Raw genomic sequence first — 15,267 nt, forward strand, 5'->3', positions numbered from 1 at the left:
GGGAACAGGGAGCACTGTGTTTCCTCTGGGCGCCAGCAGGGCCCGGCACGTCCCGGGGGCCCACAGTGCCCACTCCTCCTTTTCCATCGCGCTGTCTGTTCTCACGGGGAGAGCTGTCCCAAGTGGGGGCTCCCGCCACCTTGCCCGGGTGACCTGCCACTGTCTCCTGGGCTGGCTGGCCTCCCTCCGGGGTGGGAAAGTGTTGGGACCGCCCCGCCCCAGCCTCTGCCCATCGAGGGGGTGGGGGCAGAGCTGCGGGCAGTGGGCGGGGAGGCTGTCAGCAGCCCTGGGTGGGGGGAGGCCGAGAGGTTTTTCTCATTATCTGCCCCAAAGCTGTGGAACACCTGCCCTTCTGACTCCTGAAGAGGCCGGTGGATCCTCCGGGGATGACCCTTCCTAGAGACAAATGGCAGACGTGTCCCTACGCCTAGGGGCCTCCATGGGCCCCTCCGCTGGGCCATCCGCCCCGGGAGGGTGCAGGTTACCGGCCAGGAGGCGGCACCGGTCACTCGGCATCGACGCAGTGTGGTTCGCAGTTGCGAGTGCGAGTTCAGCGTTAGGGAAAATGAAGTCCTTTCCGGGACGGTGAGCACAGACGGGCTGGTGCCCCGGACCTGGCCGTGCCCGCACGCCTCTCGGTTTCCTCGTTGGCCCGGATGAAAATGCACGTTGTCACTGCTGACTGTGGGGACTACGGGGTCTGGGACCCTGGCGGGAGGCAGGCTCAGCGACAAGACGGGAGGACGGCGCGTCCCGGGGAGGGCACGGGAGGCGCGGCGCGGGGCTCATTGGGGCAGGGCCTTGAGGATGGCGTTCACCTCCTCGGCCACGGCGGTCAGCGCGAACTCGAACTGCTCCTGCGGGATAAGCGAGGGGGGCGATGAGGGGCGGTGAGGGTGGGCCAGAGGGGCCCGACTCCCCGGGGCTCCCGGTGTGGCCGAGTCCCCCACTCCACAGACACAGGCGGGAGGACGCAGGCGAGGGAGGGCGCAGGCAAGGGGGCACCGACCTCCCAGCGACCCTGGTCCCTGCCCTGTGCTGGCCTGAGCTGGGATGTGGGGAGGTCTGAAGGGCACTTGGACGTTACTTGTATTATCTCTGCCATTTTTTGCAGGTGTGAAATAATTGCAGAATAAAGCGTATAATTTTAAAATAAAAAAACTTTTAGGAAACCATGTGGGTCTTAGCATTCAACGTCATTCCCTATGGACCCCATAAGATGCCCTGACCGCCCTGCAGGCACAGGCCAGGCCCCTGCTGGGGGGCAGGGGCGGGGCCGCAGCCCTGAGCTCCCTGGGGGTGCTGCTGTGGTGGGGGGTCCCCCCCACCCCCCGTTGTGTGGAGGCAGGAGCACTCGGGGAGGGCAGGGCGGGAACTCGGGGGTCGTCCCCTCTGCTGCCCGGGCTGACCCCGTTGGAGCAGAACTGGCCTCACGTGGGACTCGGGCATTTCAGGAGATGATCCTCCTGTCCCACGGCTCAGCCTCGCCTCACAGGACACCCCTTGCTGCTCTGTTCTGGGTGGGACGAGTGTGGGGCCTGCACCACCCCTCCCTTCCCGCTTCCACACCGAGTCCTGCTGTTTGTTCCTGCTCCGACCGCCGGACTGAGAGAGGGGGGACCAGGGAGCTGCCCCTACTTCACGGGGGGAGCACGGGTCTGGCCCCAGCAGGCCCCAGGAAGCACCCACAGGTGACCTAGGGGAGCACTTTTGTAGCAAAGTCCTCAGGTCTGAGCGGCCACCTCCTGAGGACGCCTGTTAAGGGCGGGGTCTCTGTGTGGGCGGCAGCAGCGCCCCTGAGGGGAGGGCCGGGCTGCCTGAGCTCAGGAAGACTCGGCGCCTGAGGACTCGGTGCCGGAGCAGAGCAGGCGTGTGGGGGCGGCTGGGGACACACGTGTTCCCGCCATGGCCACTGTCCCCCCATTCCCAGTTCTGGTTCTGCCACGGCCACTGGTGGTCTTGTCTTACCTGGACGACGCCAGCTTGGCCTGTCCAGTGAGGGTGCCTGTGAGCTATGGGGGGTGGTGCAGGGACCCCAGGGACACCCTGGGGACATTCTGACGGCTCTGTCCAGACGACCACACAGCAGGGCTGTGGGTGTGGGAGCTGGGAATCCGGGGAATTGAGTGGAATCCACTACGTTCTCCCGCAAGAGGGGCTGGGGTTAGCAGTGACCTCTTTCCATAGAAACCTGGGGTGCCCCTCGAATCTAGGGATGGGGGGGCTCCGGCTGGGTGAGCTCCCCTGACGCCTCCATTACGTCGCCACCCTGGGGCTGCCGGGTCCTCCCCAGGAAGGGGCCAGGCCCTGGGAGGGGCAGAGTCGTGCCGCCCCCACCCCCCACAGGTGAGCGCCCAGGGGCCCCGGGGGTCTGGCAGTACCTTTGTCTGGACCATGCCGGGCCTCTGGTCCCTCAGGTGCTCCAGGGTGGCGGCAATGTCGATCTCTTTAGCGCCTGCAACACACAAACGGGGCGGAGCTCGGACCCGGGGCCGCCCCTCCTGCACCTGGACCTCTTCCGGCCGAGAGGCGGGGGCACGGCTGCGCTCAGGGCCAGCGGGCAGCTGCGCCCTGGCGTCCCCACAGAGACTCGGGTGGGGGCTGCGGGGGCCGGGAACTCAGGAGCCCGGGCTGAGGGGGCGGCTGCCCAGTGCCTGCGCCGACACTTACGGGCAGCCGGCCACCGCCCCGGGAAGTAAACGTGTGCGTGTAGGCATTTTAAAGACTATTTTAAATCGCAGTAAGTACCGTACGGGCTTTGATTTTGATTGCATAGGGTTTTTTCCCCCAACGTAGAGAAATAAAAAATCAGACTAGTCATATTGCTTACATTAGCTTTGAACTGCAGCGTTCTCTGCCTTTGAGGCTGCGGGTCCCAAACGTCCCGGAAGCCCCGACCCGGGACGTCCCGGCCAGAGCGCCTTCCCGGGGCCCGTTTCGCGCGGCCCACTGGGCTTCAGGGAGGCCGCACCGCCGGGGCGGCGAGCTCCAGCCTTGTCAGGAACCAGCACAGCATTTTGCTCGCCCTTCTGCTGACCCTGCCGGGAGCCCGGGCTCGCCGCTCACGGGGCACAGAGGCCTGTCGGCCCGCGGTACGCGGGAGCGGGGGACGCGGCGGGAGCGCGCTCGGACCCCTCACCGAGCCCCAGACGCAGTGCGCACGCAGCACGGCCCCTGTCACCAAGGAGAGGAGAGGCGGCCGAGTTCTCCCCGCCCGGGGTTGACAGCCTGTCCCGGTCACGTGGAGCAGAAGGGCAAGTCCCCGAGGCCGTGGGGGGAGACCCCGGGGGGAGGCCCACTCACCGCCTTAGACACAGACTCAGGAGAATGAGTCGCTATGGTCACATGATCTTCAAGCCCCGAGTTCAAGGGCTTATTTGACTGGAACTGAGTCGCTGGTGCTGTTTTCTGAGCCGCTGCGGTGGACACAGAGGCAGGAAGGGACGGGGGTCCCGGGGGAAATGCATGCAGACCCAGCGCTGCCTCTGCCTGGGGGGGCGGGGCCAGCGGGAGACCCGCCCCTGAGCTGAACCCAGTGGGCGTCCTGCCCGAGCCCCGACCTCCTGGTCCCCAGGCCCCGGTCCCTGCGTGGGGACCACAGGGCGCACGCGTCCCCCAAGTCTGCGAGGATGGCACTGGGCCTGTCGTTAGCTCCCGGGGAATGCCAGGGACCACGGGCCGCGGGGGCGGGGACGCCGAGAGCCCGCCCACTCCACGCCAGGAAGGAGAGGAGGCCTCCCCGCTCAGCCAAGACACCTGCCTGCAGCAGCAGGTGCGGCTGAGGCCCGGCTCCTCCTCAGGTGTTAGCAGTTCTGGGGGTGGACCAGGCTACAGGGAGGGTGATTTTGTTTTAAAGGGAGTCTGTAAATTTATTTTTAAATATTAAAAAATTCTCACCCGAGGACATGTTTATTGATTTTAGAGAGAGAGAGGAAGGGAGAGTGAGAAAGGGAAAGAGAGAGAGAGAGGATTTGTTTCATTTATTGATGGAAAAATATTGGTTGTTCCATCAATATTGGTTGATTTTAGTATGTGCCCTGACCAGGGATCGAACCCCCAACCTTGGGGACGACGCTCCAATCAACTGAGCCACCCTGCCAGGGCAGGAGTGTGTGAATTTAAAACAGTCAGAAACAGCCCCAGCTGGTGTGGCTTAATGGATTGAGCACTGGCCTACAAACCAAAGGGTCACCAGTTCAATTCCCAGTCGGGGCACATGCCTGGGTTGTGGGCCAGGTCCCCAGTGGGGGGCTTGTGAGAGACAACCACATTGATGTTTCTCTCCCTCTTTTTCTCCACCCGCTTCCCCTCTCTCTAAAAATAAATAAATAAAACCTAAAAAACCCCATGGAATTAATTTCCAGCCAAGATGGAGGCGTAGGTAGAAACCCTTCACTTCCCTGCACAACCTAAAGAAGAACAACCAATCTAAAATCAATAAACAACCAGAAGTACCGGACAATCAAACTGCATGGAACTCCAGCAACAAAGGAATTGAAGAAACAGTCAATCGGACCAACCAGGCTGGTGCACCAAGACAAAGAAATACAGCCAAAATGAGAGAACAGAGCAAAACTCCAGAAAGGGAGCTAAGCAATGAGGAGACAGCCAACCTATTGGATGGAGAATTCAAAGTTCTGGTCATCAAAATGCTCACAGAGCTGATTGAGCTTTGTTGCAAAATGAAAGAACAAATGAAGGAGATCCAAAGTGAAATCAAGCAAAACATTCAGGGAACCAACAGTGACAGAAAGGAAACCAGGACTCAAATCAATGATTTGGAACAAAAGGAAGAAATAATCATCCAACCAGAACAGAATGAAGAAACAAGAATTCAAGAAAATGAGGAGAGGCTTAGAAACTTCCAGGACAACATTAAATGTTCCAACAACTTAATCACAGGGGTGCCAGAAGGAGAAGGGGAAGAACAAGGAATGGAAAACTTATTTGACTACATAATGAAGGAGAACTTCCCCAATCTGGCAAAGGAAATAGACTTCCAGGAAGTCCAGGAAGCTCAGAGAGTCCCAAAGAAGTTGGACCCAAGGAGGATCACACCAGGGCACATCATCATTACATTACCTGAGATTAAAATGAAGGAGAGAATCCTAGAAGCAGCAAGAGAAAAGGAGACAGTTACCTACAAAGGATTTCCCATCAGACTGTCAGCTGATTTCTCACAAGAGACCTTACAGGCAAGAAGACGCTGGAGAGAAGTATTCCAAGTCATGAAAGACAAGGACTTACATCCAAGATTGTTCTATCCAGCAAAGCTTTCATTTAGAATGGAAGGGCAGATAAAGTGCTTCTCATATAAGCTCAAATTAAAGGAGTTCATCATCACCAAGCTCTGAGTATATGAAATGTTAAAGGGACTTATCTAAGAAAAAGAAGACAAAAAATATGAACAGTAAAATAACTCACAACTATCAAAAAATGAACCTAAAAAAAAAAAGAAAAACAACGAAAACAACAGATTAAGCAAACAACCAGAACAGCAACAGAATCAGAGAAATGGAGAGCACACGGAGGGTTCTCAGTGGGGAGGGGAGGGGAGGGGGAAGGTACAGGGAAAAAGCAGCATGAAGTGGACAGGGAGAGACTCAGAAACGTATAGGAAACAGAGAAGTCAAAGAACTTGTGTGTAAACCCGTGGACATGAACTAAGGGGGGGATGCTGGAGGGTTAGGGGGTGCAGGGATGAGGGGGGACAAAAGGGGATAAAGTGGAAAAACTGTAATAGTATAATTAATAGAATATACTTAAAAAACCATGGAATTAATGACCATACGGCCCAGTCGTCCCCTCCCGCACGCACCCAAAAGAAAGGGGGCCAAGACGGACAGACGCCCTCGCGCAGCCGCGTCCTCAGCAGCGGGAAGGCGGACAGGGCGGCGCCCACTGACAGGCAGACGGATCGACCAAACCCAAACCTGTCCATCCGTAGGAGGGGGTGTGATGCAGCCTTACAGAGGGAAAACCCCGTCACAGGCTGTGCCGTGGGCGAACCTGGAGGACATTTGCTGAGGGAAACAAGCCGGACACGGAGGACAAAGGCTGTGCGACCCCACTCCTAGGGGGGACTGGAGTCGTGGGGTCCCGGACACCGTGTGGGTGCAGGAGATGGGCGTCCCGTAAACAAGGGGAGGCGGGCCGAGTGACAGAGGGGACGAAACAGGTCAGAGGGCTGAGATGGGATGGGGACTTGGACACCCCTCCCCCAAGCTCCCCGCCACGCCCCCGCGGCAGCATCACACCCCTCCCCCCACCCTCCTGGGGAGCTTAAAGGCACCCCCAGGCACACCTGCGCACACCTCAGGCAGTCACGGGGAGTCACCTTGACGCACACCACAGAGGGAAACTCCAGCCCCGCCCACCTGCCCACACCAGACACCGCCTCCCCCGCACACTGAGCTTTTGGTGCCTCCCGGGGGAACCTGGGGCGCTCTACCATACGTTCCTAAAATAAAACAAACAAACAAAAACCCCGTGAGGAGAAAACCAAAGCAAAACCGCAGTAGAGACGCGGCGGAGACCCTGAAAAGCCGGGCCTGGGAGAACGCCGTGGCTGCGGAAGGAGAGGGCCGAGCCTTTCCGAGCGGGGGAGGGCGTGCTCCCTAGACGCCGAGAAACACCGGTTCTGACGCGGGGTGTCGGCCCCGCCCCCGCAGCGCAGCCCAGATAAAGTCCGCTGGGGACCCTCCGGCCACAAGCCCGCGCGGCCCGCCCGTGGGCTGCACTAGCTGCCTGCTGGCTCAGAACCTGGACCGAAACCACCCCTGGGGCATTTCTCAAAGGCCCCTGGAGCGGCCCCAAGTCCCTAATCCCCCGAGGCCCTGTGAACTGGGCCTCGCCCTCCGCCCGGCCCCGCTCAGAAGGGGCCCGGACCGGGCTGGGCCACGAAGGCTTTGCAGAGGCCTCCTTTGGTCCGCGTGCAATTCACTCCTTTTCAGAAAAGGAAGCGGGAAGAAAGGGTCGGGCTCTGGGCCTTTGATCGCTGGATGAGCGCGGGGTCTGCGCCCGGCCTCCGGGTTCTCAGGCCAGACAAAGGCGCGGGGCCGCTGCGGCCGGAGCCAGAACAAAACCCCGGCGGCAGCTCGCGGAGGCAGCCTGGGAAAGGCCCCCTCGCCGCGGAGGGGCCGCCCTGCCCTTTGATCTCTCCCGCGGCTGCCCGGGGTCAGGGGATTTGACCCCGCGGGCCAGCAGAGGGGGGCAGGTCAGGAACAGAATGGGGGTGGCGGGGCTCAGAGAAGCCCCGGGGTGGCCCTCGCGGGCCGGTTCCGCGCGGCTAGGCTGGCGCAGCACGACGCCGGCCCACATTCCTGGCGGCATCTGGCGAGGCCGGTCCCGGCCAGCGGACCCGGGCCGCCGCCGTGAGGACACGGCGCCGCCGGCGCGGCCCCTACGACCCCAGTTCCTCCCCCCGCAGGGCGAACGCGGAGGTGGACCCGCAAACACCGAGACTGCGTGGGCCGCGCCCCGCCGCCTCCTCCCGCAGCTGCTCTAGCGGGAGGCAGGCCGCGCGCGAGGCAGACGGAGGAGGGCGGGCGGAGGGCACGGGAAGAACCACAAGTCCCATCGGCGCTCCGAGTCCCCGTCTGCACGTTCCCGAGGGGAAGGCGAGTTTGCGCGCGCGGGCGGGTGGGCGGGCAGGGGACCGAGGACCCTCCCAGGACCACAGCCTGGGCTGCGCTTCGGTCTGGAACGGAACGTGCTAACGGCGGGGGCGGAAGGTGTATGTCCCTGCTGGCTGTTTCTCTTTGCGCTCAGGGCCAGCCGTCGGGGGCTTGCAGTAACGTTTGCGGGAGGAAACCCCCTTCCGTGCTCCCCAGAGGAGGCTCGGGGCAGCTGGGTCAACCCACGGGGGCGGGGGCAGGGCCCTCCGAGGAGCTCCTGGCCGCAGGCTCTGGGTGACTCCCTCAGACTCTCCAGCCCTTGCATTTGAAACAGCAGCCTACCGTCTTGTCTTCACACATCTGTATCCTTGGGCTGACGATGGGCTCTATTTACTTTCTATTTTTTTGTTTTTATTTTTTGAAAGATTTTATTTATTTTGAGAGAGGGGAGAGGGAGGTACGAAGAGAGGATAGAAATATTGATCAGTTGCCTCTCACCGCGCCCCCCCCCCCCGCCCCAGCAAGCCTGGCCCTGTCGAACCGCTGACCCTTTGGTTCGCAGGCTGCACTCAACCCACTGAGCCACCCCAGCCAGGGCCTGTTTATTATTTTAACTGGAGAGAAACGGAGTCCGGAACCGGCCCGTCTCAGGGTTGCTGGCCCGCGGGGGAAGGTGTGTGGAGGTCAGCGCTGTGGTCAGAGTCAGGGCCGCCGGCACCTGGGGCATGGGAGGCACTGCGGGCCCATGTGTGTGCTCTGAGACCGGGCCCTTTGCTCGTGGTGGAGAAGGGGCCACGGTCGCCCCATCGTGGCCTCACTGACCCAAGCTGCAGGGGACGCGGACGGTGTCACAAGAAGACCGTGTCTGCCGGACACGCTGGGAGACGCTGGGTCACGGGATCTGCAGGAGCCCCCCCAGCCCAGGCAAACCCCCCACCCCCAGTCTCTGTGCTCCCTGAGGCACAGGGGCACCCGAGAGGCGAGCTGCTGGCCCCTCTCCCTCGGGATGATGAGCACCTGGTCCCTGGGGAGACACGCACGGTGGGTCCAGGGGACGAGTGAGGGGCACACAGCCTCGCTGACAGATGGACACGGGGGTGCAGAGCAGCATGGGAGAGAAGGTGGCTGAAGTGCGACGGTTCTGCCACCAGAGGTCTTAGGTGGGTGCGCCTAGGGTGTCCCTGCCCGAGACGTGGCCAGGAGGCTTGGAGCTGCGCGGCACCGGGGCCCCAGGCCGCCCGTCCTCGGTTCCGACGCTGCGCTGTGCGTCCACCTGGGGGCGAGCCCGGTGCTCACGCCAGCGCCGAATGCGGGACCAGGTGGGGAGCCGGGGTGTCACCGTGCTGGCTGCCAAGGGCTCCCACAGGGCTCCGAGGAAGGGCAACAGTGGCCAAGTCTCCCAAGGCCCCGGTGAGCGTGGGCCCAGGTTGCCGTAGCAACACCACCCCCAGCGCAGCGCTCTCACCTTTGGCCATCTTGTTGAGAACCATGTCGATCAGGATGTAGGTGCCGCTCCTGCCCGCGCCGTCGCTGCCGACAGAAGGGGAGAGGTGAGGAGGCCGCCGCGCCGCTCTCCCCCCGCGGCCGCGCCCACCGCAGCTGCTGCCTCCTGAGTCTGGGGGGCTCGTGCCGGAGCCCGGCTGTGGGGGAGGGAGGGTGGGGGAGGGGAGGAGAAAGGAGGACAGAGAGGAAGAAAGGAGGAAGAAGAGACGAGAAAGAGGAGGAGGAAGAGGAGGAGGAAGGGAAGGAGGGAGAGGAAGTGGAGCGGGAGGAAGTGGAGCGGGAGGAAGCGGAGGGGGAGGAGGGACCGGCAGAGCCCCACCCCCACCCCCAGCAGCGCAGATCAGCCCCTGTGCCTGCGTAGGCTTGTTTTCTGTCCTTTCTTCCCCTCTTTGACCCAACAGGTGGTAAATTTTGTCACAAAAGAACAAAACCAGGAACTCCAGGCCGTGCCGAGCGGACGCCATCCTCCGTGGGACGCGTCCTTGCGCGGCGGACGTGGGGCGCGTCACTACGGCACAGGGGCGCGTCACCCCGGCTCTCAGCAGGGGGCGCTCTCGCCTCTCTGCCCCGGGTCACCCCTCCCGTCCCCGTCCCCGTCCCCGCCCCGCACCCCGCGGTGCCCGGAATGTCTGCCACCAGGACCGGCGCTGCGGCCGCGTTGGGAGCTGGGCCCTGGCAGCCGCACGTGAGGACAGAAGATGGGAGTTATTTCTGGGGGACACGCAGCCCCAGCACCAGCCTTGTCTGCACGGACTGTGAGCCCATCCTGTCCCCACAGCCGCGGCCCCGGAGGAGCCCGCTGCCTGCGCAGGGCCGCTCCCCCCGGGAGCAGCTTCAGACAGGGCGGGGGGGGGGGTGTTTGCACCCACTCCCCCGACGTCGATGTCAAGGAGGAAGCACCAGCCGCCCTGCGGGACCTGGGGACCCAGGGGGCTGCTCTCTGCCCCAGGTTGGGGGTGGCCGGCGACCCTGCGAAGCCACTGGTGAGCCTGGAGGTGGCTCTGTTACGGTCAAGACTCGCTGCGTCTGGCTTTCACGAGTTTTCCCAGATGGACGGGCAGTGAGGGAGCTGCACGGGGTTGGGGCGTGGGGGGGTGGCTGGCCCGCTCCATGCTCCCCGAGCCGGAGCGCCCGGGGCTGGGGATGTACGGAGAGTGCGTAAGCTTGCTAATCCGCGCGGAGCGCTGTACTTGCCTGCAGTGAACAATTATTGGACAAGAGCGGCCCTTGTAGCACTTGCTTACTTTTCTGAAATAGAAAGAGACACAGGAATCACTGCCGCGCTCCGCGCCCCCCGCCGCGCCCGCCCACACCGCCCACGAGCCGAGGCCGACGCCGCTGCCACGATCAGGCAGCGGCCTGTGGTGACGAAGAAAAATCGAAAGTGATGCACACGTTCAGATTTCTTTCCCTTTTCAGAGTCAGGCTATGAAACGGAGCGTCACAAACAGTTCTTACACGTTCATGGTTCTCGTTTCCCTTTGCGAGTGTCAGCTTGAGGCCTTCGGTCCACGGGCCACCGGCGTGTCCCCCGGGCCCCCTCCTCCCGTTCCTACGGCCTAGTCCTCCCTTTCTTGGCTGTGACATGATTGTCCAGGTTCTGCACTGGACTTTTTGAGTTTTGCAGCATCTGTTCCAACTTTCTGACAATCTGGACGTCATACGGGAATGCAGTACTGCCATCTTGTCTCCAGCGGCATCTCACGGAGACCCTTTCTGGTGTGTGGGTTTGGGAAGGACAACTAACTCCCGGGGAAATCGTGACAAGTCTCCCCGTCTTTGTACACATGGGGACGTGGCAACCAGCTCCACGGTGCAGGGTTCACATGGGAATTTGTGAAAATGAACGATGGGCACAGATTGGGATTTTGGAGCCACTCCGAACAGAGGCGGATTTGAAGTTCAAGTACGAAATCCAGCCTTTTCTGAGTGAGGGAAACAGGAAACCTGTTCAGGAAGCGCATGCAGGTTCCCAGGGGAACCGTTCTGCGGGAGGAACTGGAGGGCGGCTCTGGGCCCGGGAGGGAGTTGGGGGCGGGGGGGCCGTGTCTGAGGTGTGCCGTCTGAACTCGGCCGTGGAAGACGTGCGGCCAGAGGTGAAAAAGAGTGACGGGCCAGGCCACTCTCGTCCCTCGCCCCCAAAGCAGGAAGATGTCACGTTTCTTTGCAAAGCCTTGCCCCCCCAGCACGGAACAGCGGAGACTTAAAATTCCGTCAACGGCTGCTCAGGTGCGAACCGTGGGAGCCCAGAGGACGGGGTGGGGGTCGGGCAGGCGCCTCAGTGGGGTGTTTTCCTGCTTCCTCTAGGGAGGAACACTGGGGGCTTCTCCGGCCGGGCCCGCAGCCCCCGAGCACACAGGCCGTCCCCCACACAGCCACGCGCCCGGCTGCTCCGGGCGGCTCGCCCTGGGGAACATGCAGCACTGGGAGCTTGTGGGCCACCCAGAGCTGGCTCCACGCCAAGGAGACCCAGGGGCGTGGGGCAGTGAGCTGCGTGTGCGGCCACATCTCCATCTCGGCTGCAGGCTGTCCTTGCCGTTGGCACGTGACTGTGAAGTCACGTTCGGGGCAAATGGGGGAAAGGTGAGGAAGGTCAAGGGGACTCATTCAAGTCAACGGCACACGTGAGCCGGACGCCTTGAAATTCTTGGCTCTTTGGGAGGAAAGCAGGTTGGAAAACAGAACCACCTGCTTCTCCTAACACCTCCCATTCTCGCCCCGGCTGGTGTGGCTCAGTGGATTGAGCACCGGCCTGGGAACCAAAGGGTTGCTGGTTCGATTCCCAGTCAGGGCACAGGCCTGGGTTGTGGGCCAGGTCCCCTGTGGGGGGCGCAGGAGAGCAACCACACACTGATGTTTCTCTTTCTGTCTCCTGCTCTTCCCTTCTGTCTAAAAATAAGTAAATAAAATCTGTAAATGGGATGTAAAGGTACTGTGAGCATTAATATCATCTGACCAGATGCCACACCTCACTTCCGGGGTGTACCCTGAGTGAGAGCCCATGCATGTCTGTGCACATGGATGTACACGTGTGTATGTGCCGTTGTGCCGTGCTTGTGTGTGCCCAGAATCAAGGAAGCTCAGCGACCGGACCGCGGCTAGGGTGGCACCCTCTCTACAGGTCTCTCATTGCACACAGACGACTTCACTGGAAATTGCGCGGTCGCTGGCTCTTTCCAGTGGGACCCAGCGCGGCCGCACACCTGCCGCTTCCCGTGCGACAGCCCAGACACTTGCTGCTGGGGCCCACACTTGGCTTTCCCACGTGCACACCCTGGTCCTCGACCAGGTTTTGGTCATTTTTTACGAAGGGGCCAAGCACAAAAACTAAACACAAAAAGGAGTGAACATGACCAGATGCCCTTCCTTCAGCCGGTGGCTCCAGAGACGCCGGGAGTCCCTTGACGGCGGGCCCGCGCCTCTGGGGCCCGCACAGTGTGAACAGCCTCCTTCCCCGGCTGCTGGGGCTCCACGTGCTCCCCAGGCCTGCCCTTCCCCTCTCCGTTTTGTGACGTGTTCAAGAAGTCTCTCCCCCAACGTCCTCCCTGGCTGCCTCGGCAGCCCTGCCCGGGTTCTGCTGATACTTTAGCATCCACGCCTGCCTGGCCCACACTAAACCTGCTCACAAACCAGCCAGGAGACGGCAGGGCACACCCGAGGTGCTGCAGTGTCAGTTTATTTGCAGAGAACCGTGTGCCTGGTCTTTGGTAACACAAAACCCCCCAAACAGAGCAGTGTTAGCACCACGCAGGTGACAGCGGCGTTCATCTGGTCGACCCCAGAGCGCGGCAGGGCATTTGTGGTGACGGGCTCGCCTGCCGCCCCCTCCTGAGCTGTCAGGACAGATCGTCAGTGAGCAGAGGCCGCGCACACTCAGGGCCGTGACTCGGGGGTCCTGCCGCAGGAGGACGTGACTGAGAAGGAAGGGTTAGTGACACAGGCCAAGCCCCGGGTCCCCGAGTGACGAGGAGCAGCAGGCGCGGACAGAGGTCATTAGAGGCTCAGAAAGGGGTCCCCACACTGTCCCCTGCAGTACAGTCACAGTTTCCAATGATCACTTTTGTGACTATGCAACTGGGCTCATATTACTAGCTGCAACGTCACAAAAATGACACTGGCCACCGCTAATTAGCTGGCAAAGTAAGGGTTTGTCCGTGTTTACAGAGAGCGGCGCCCGTGGCCGCCAGGGCGCGGAGCAGGGAGGCGCCGAGAGGAGCTTCTGCAGCGGAGCCCTCGGGTGAGACGCCGACGCTGGTCCTCTCTGCGGGGGCAGCTTCTCTTCCGAGCGGAAATGGGCTCTGGGATGTTTCCTGACGGTGCCCGTGCCCGAGGCCGCGCTGGCAGGGGAGCAGGGCAGCGGCGCTGCCGTTCACAGGGTGACCCTGCGGGTGTGGGAGGGTGACCGGGCTCTTCTGAAGTGGCCGCGCCTTCCCGAGCGCTGGGATCGGGAGCTTTGCACTTGCCTGCAGGGAACACCACACAGCACCTTCCGTGGGCCGGCGGGGCGCGTCCTGAGGGTGGGACGCTCACGGCGGTTGTCTGGTTCCCAAGGAAACGGCGGCCTGAGAGGACCTGCTGGGTGGGCACCATGAGGCTGTAAAACTGCTTGGAGCTTTGTGCTCCCCTTTGGGGAACAAAATCCACCTTGAGCCCCACCTCCTGAGACTGGAGGGAGCTGGGGAGTCCATCTTCGCTCCCGAGGAATCGCCAGGGTGGAGAACCAGTGCCACAGGCGGATCCAGGCTCAGAAACATGCCCGTGTGTGCGCCCGCGGGAGAGCTCAGAGATGCGCACGGCCCGGGTGCTGGGGTGGCCTCCCGTCGGGGCAGCCCTGCCCACCTGCCATGACGGCCGCTGTCTGAAGACTCTCGGGTCCGGTTTTAGACAGTGTGTCTTCCGACGCAAGTCTGCATTGAGGAGGCATACGGGGTGGCAGGAGCCTTGAGGATGCCGCACTGGGTAGGAACGCCGTGTCCCCGCTGTTTTCAGGCGCGTTGGGGGCTCTCCTCCGTGCCCCGCCGCTTCGGGGGAGGAGGTGGGGGAGGCTCCTGTGGACGTGACTCCAGGCGCCGGCCTCTCCTTGGCCCCGGCACCCGCTGTTGGGTGCAGAGAGCCGGTCCCCGCAGAGACGGGCTTCGCTTTCCAAAGTGGACTAAACAGCGAGAGAAATGGCACCACTGGAACCCAGGACTTGGGTCTGCGGGGCCCAGATGTTCCGCTGTGCAGGCTCAGGGCAGGGGAGCCGCCAGACGCAGACCCCATGGGCGGAGCGGGGTGCGGCCACGGCGTCTGACCCGTCCGTCGCTCCGTCCTTTCTCCGGTCGTGATCCGACCCCCTCACCCGGCGTGTGTCTGGGCGGCGCGAGTGAGAGGCTCCTCGACCTGGAACTCAGTGCCTCGCCCTCTCTGCTGGCGCTTCCTCGCCGACCGACCTCGGTGGAGCCACCGACGCTCAGCAGCGAACCGTCCCGACTCCGAGTACCAGGGCCTGTGCCCCCCACTGCGCTCTGCTTGGCCTGGTCGCCGTCTTCCCGTGCGACAGGGTCTCGCGTTCGCTCCGGCTGCTCAGTAAACGCGCTCCATGTGGCTGCGGCTCGAACAGAGGACGGGTGTTTGCAAACCGTCGGCTTCCACGCTGCACTGAACACACTTGCGGCCATGTGCTGAGGACCCCCAGTGTAGACCCTGGGGCTACGCTTGAGAAAGCCCCTCGCCGCAGCCGCCACGGAAGCTTCCGGACGAGAGACCCGGCTTTATTCGTGGGGATCCTGTGCAAGAGAGACCTCGGGACCCCTCTTTGCTCGGGGAGCCTTGTGGAAGAGGACGAGCGTGAACCCCGGCGCAGGGAGCGCAGGGAACAGCGCTGGAGGGCCGAGCAGGGTCCGGGCGGGGGCCGGATCTGTGCCGACGGACGGTAACGCGCACGGCAGCTGTCACTGAGGGAACGGGGGCGGCCGCATCCCCACGGTGCAGGGCTGCGCACGCCCCGCCTGCACTCATGTCACCGCCTGTGAGACCTGCAGGCCTCTTGGGTCGGCGTGTGGGTGGTGTGGCCTCCCTCCTGCCCGTCCCCTCGCCCGTGTGAGGTGAGCGGAGGCTCCGCAACAGGACACAGAGGGCCGCCCCCCTCGGACGTGCCCCCGGCCCG

At 62.5% G+C, this 15,267-nt stretch overlaps 1 protein-coding gene across 1 annotated transcript in view; it reads right to left on the reverse strand.

Moving 5' to 3' along the window:
• Positions 1-643: 643 nt before the first annotated feature.
• Positions 644-15,267, reverse strand: part of PTPRN2 (protein tyrosine phosphatase receptor type N2) — a 372,178-nt gene continuing 357,554 nt past the window's right edge. The window contains 4 exon segments of the mRNA XM_036011084.1: positions 644-857; positions 2,382-2,455; positions 9,082-9,146; positions 10,314-10,367. Coding sequence (XP_035866977.1) covers positions 786-857; positions 2,382-2,455; positions 9,082-9,146; positions 10,314-10,367 — 265 coding nt within the window. The 3' untranslated portion in view covers positions 644-785.

Source organism: Phyllostomus discolor, chromosome 10 (genome assembly GCF_004126475.2).
Source record: "Phyllostomus discolor isolate MPI-MPIP mPhyDis1 chromosome 10, mPhyDis1.pri.v3, whole genome shotgun sequence".
Taxonomy (NCBI): Eukaryota; Metazoa; Chordata; class Mammalia; order Chiroptera; family Phyllostomidae; genus Phyllostomus; species Phyllostomus discolor.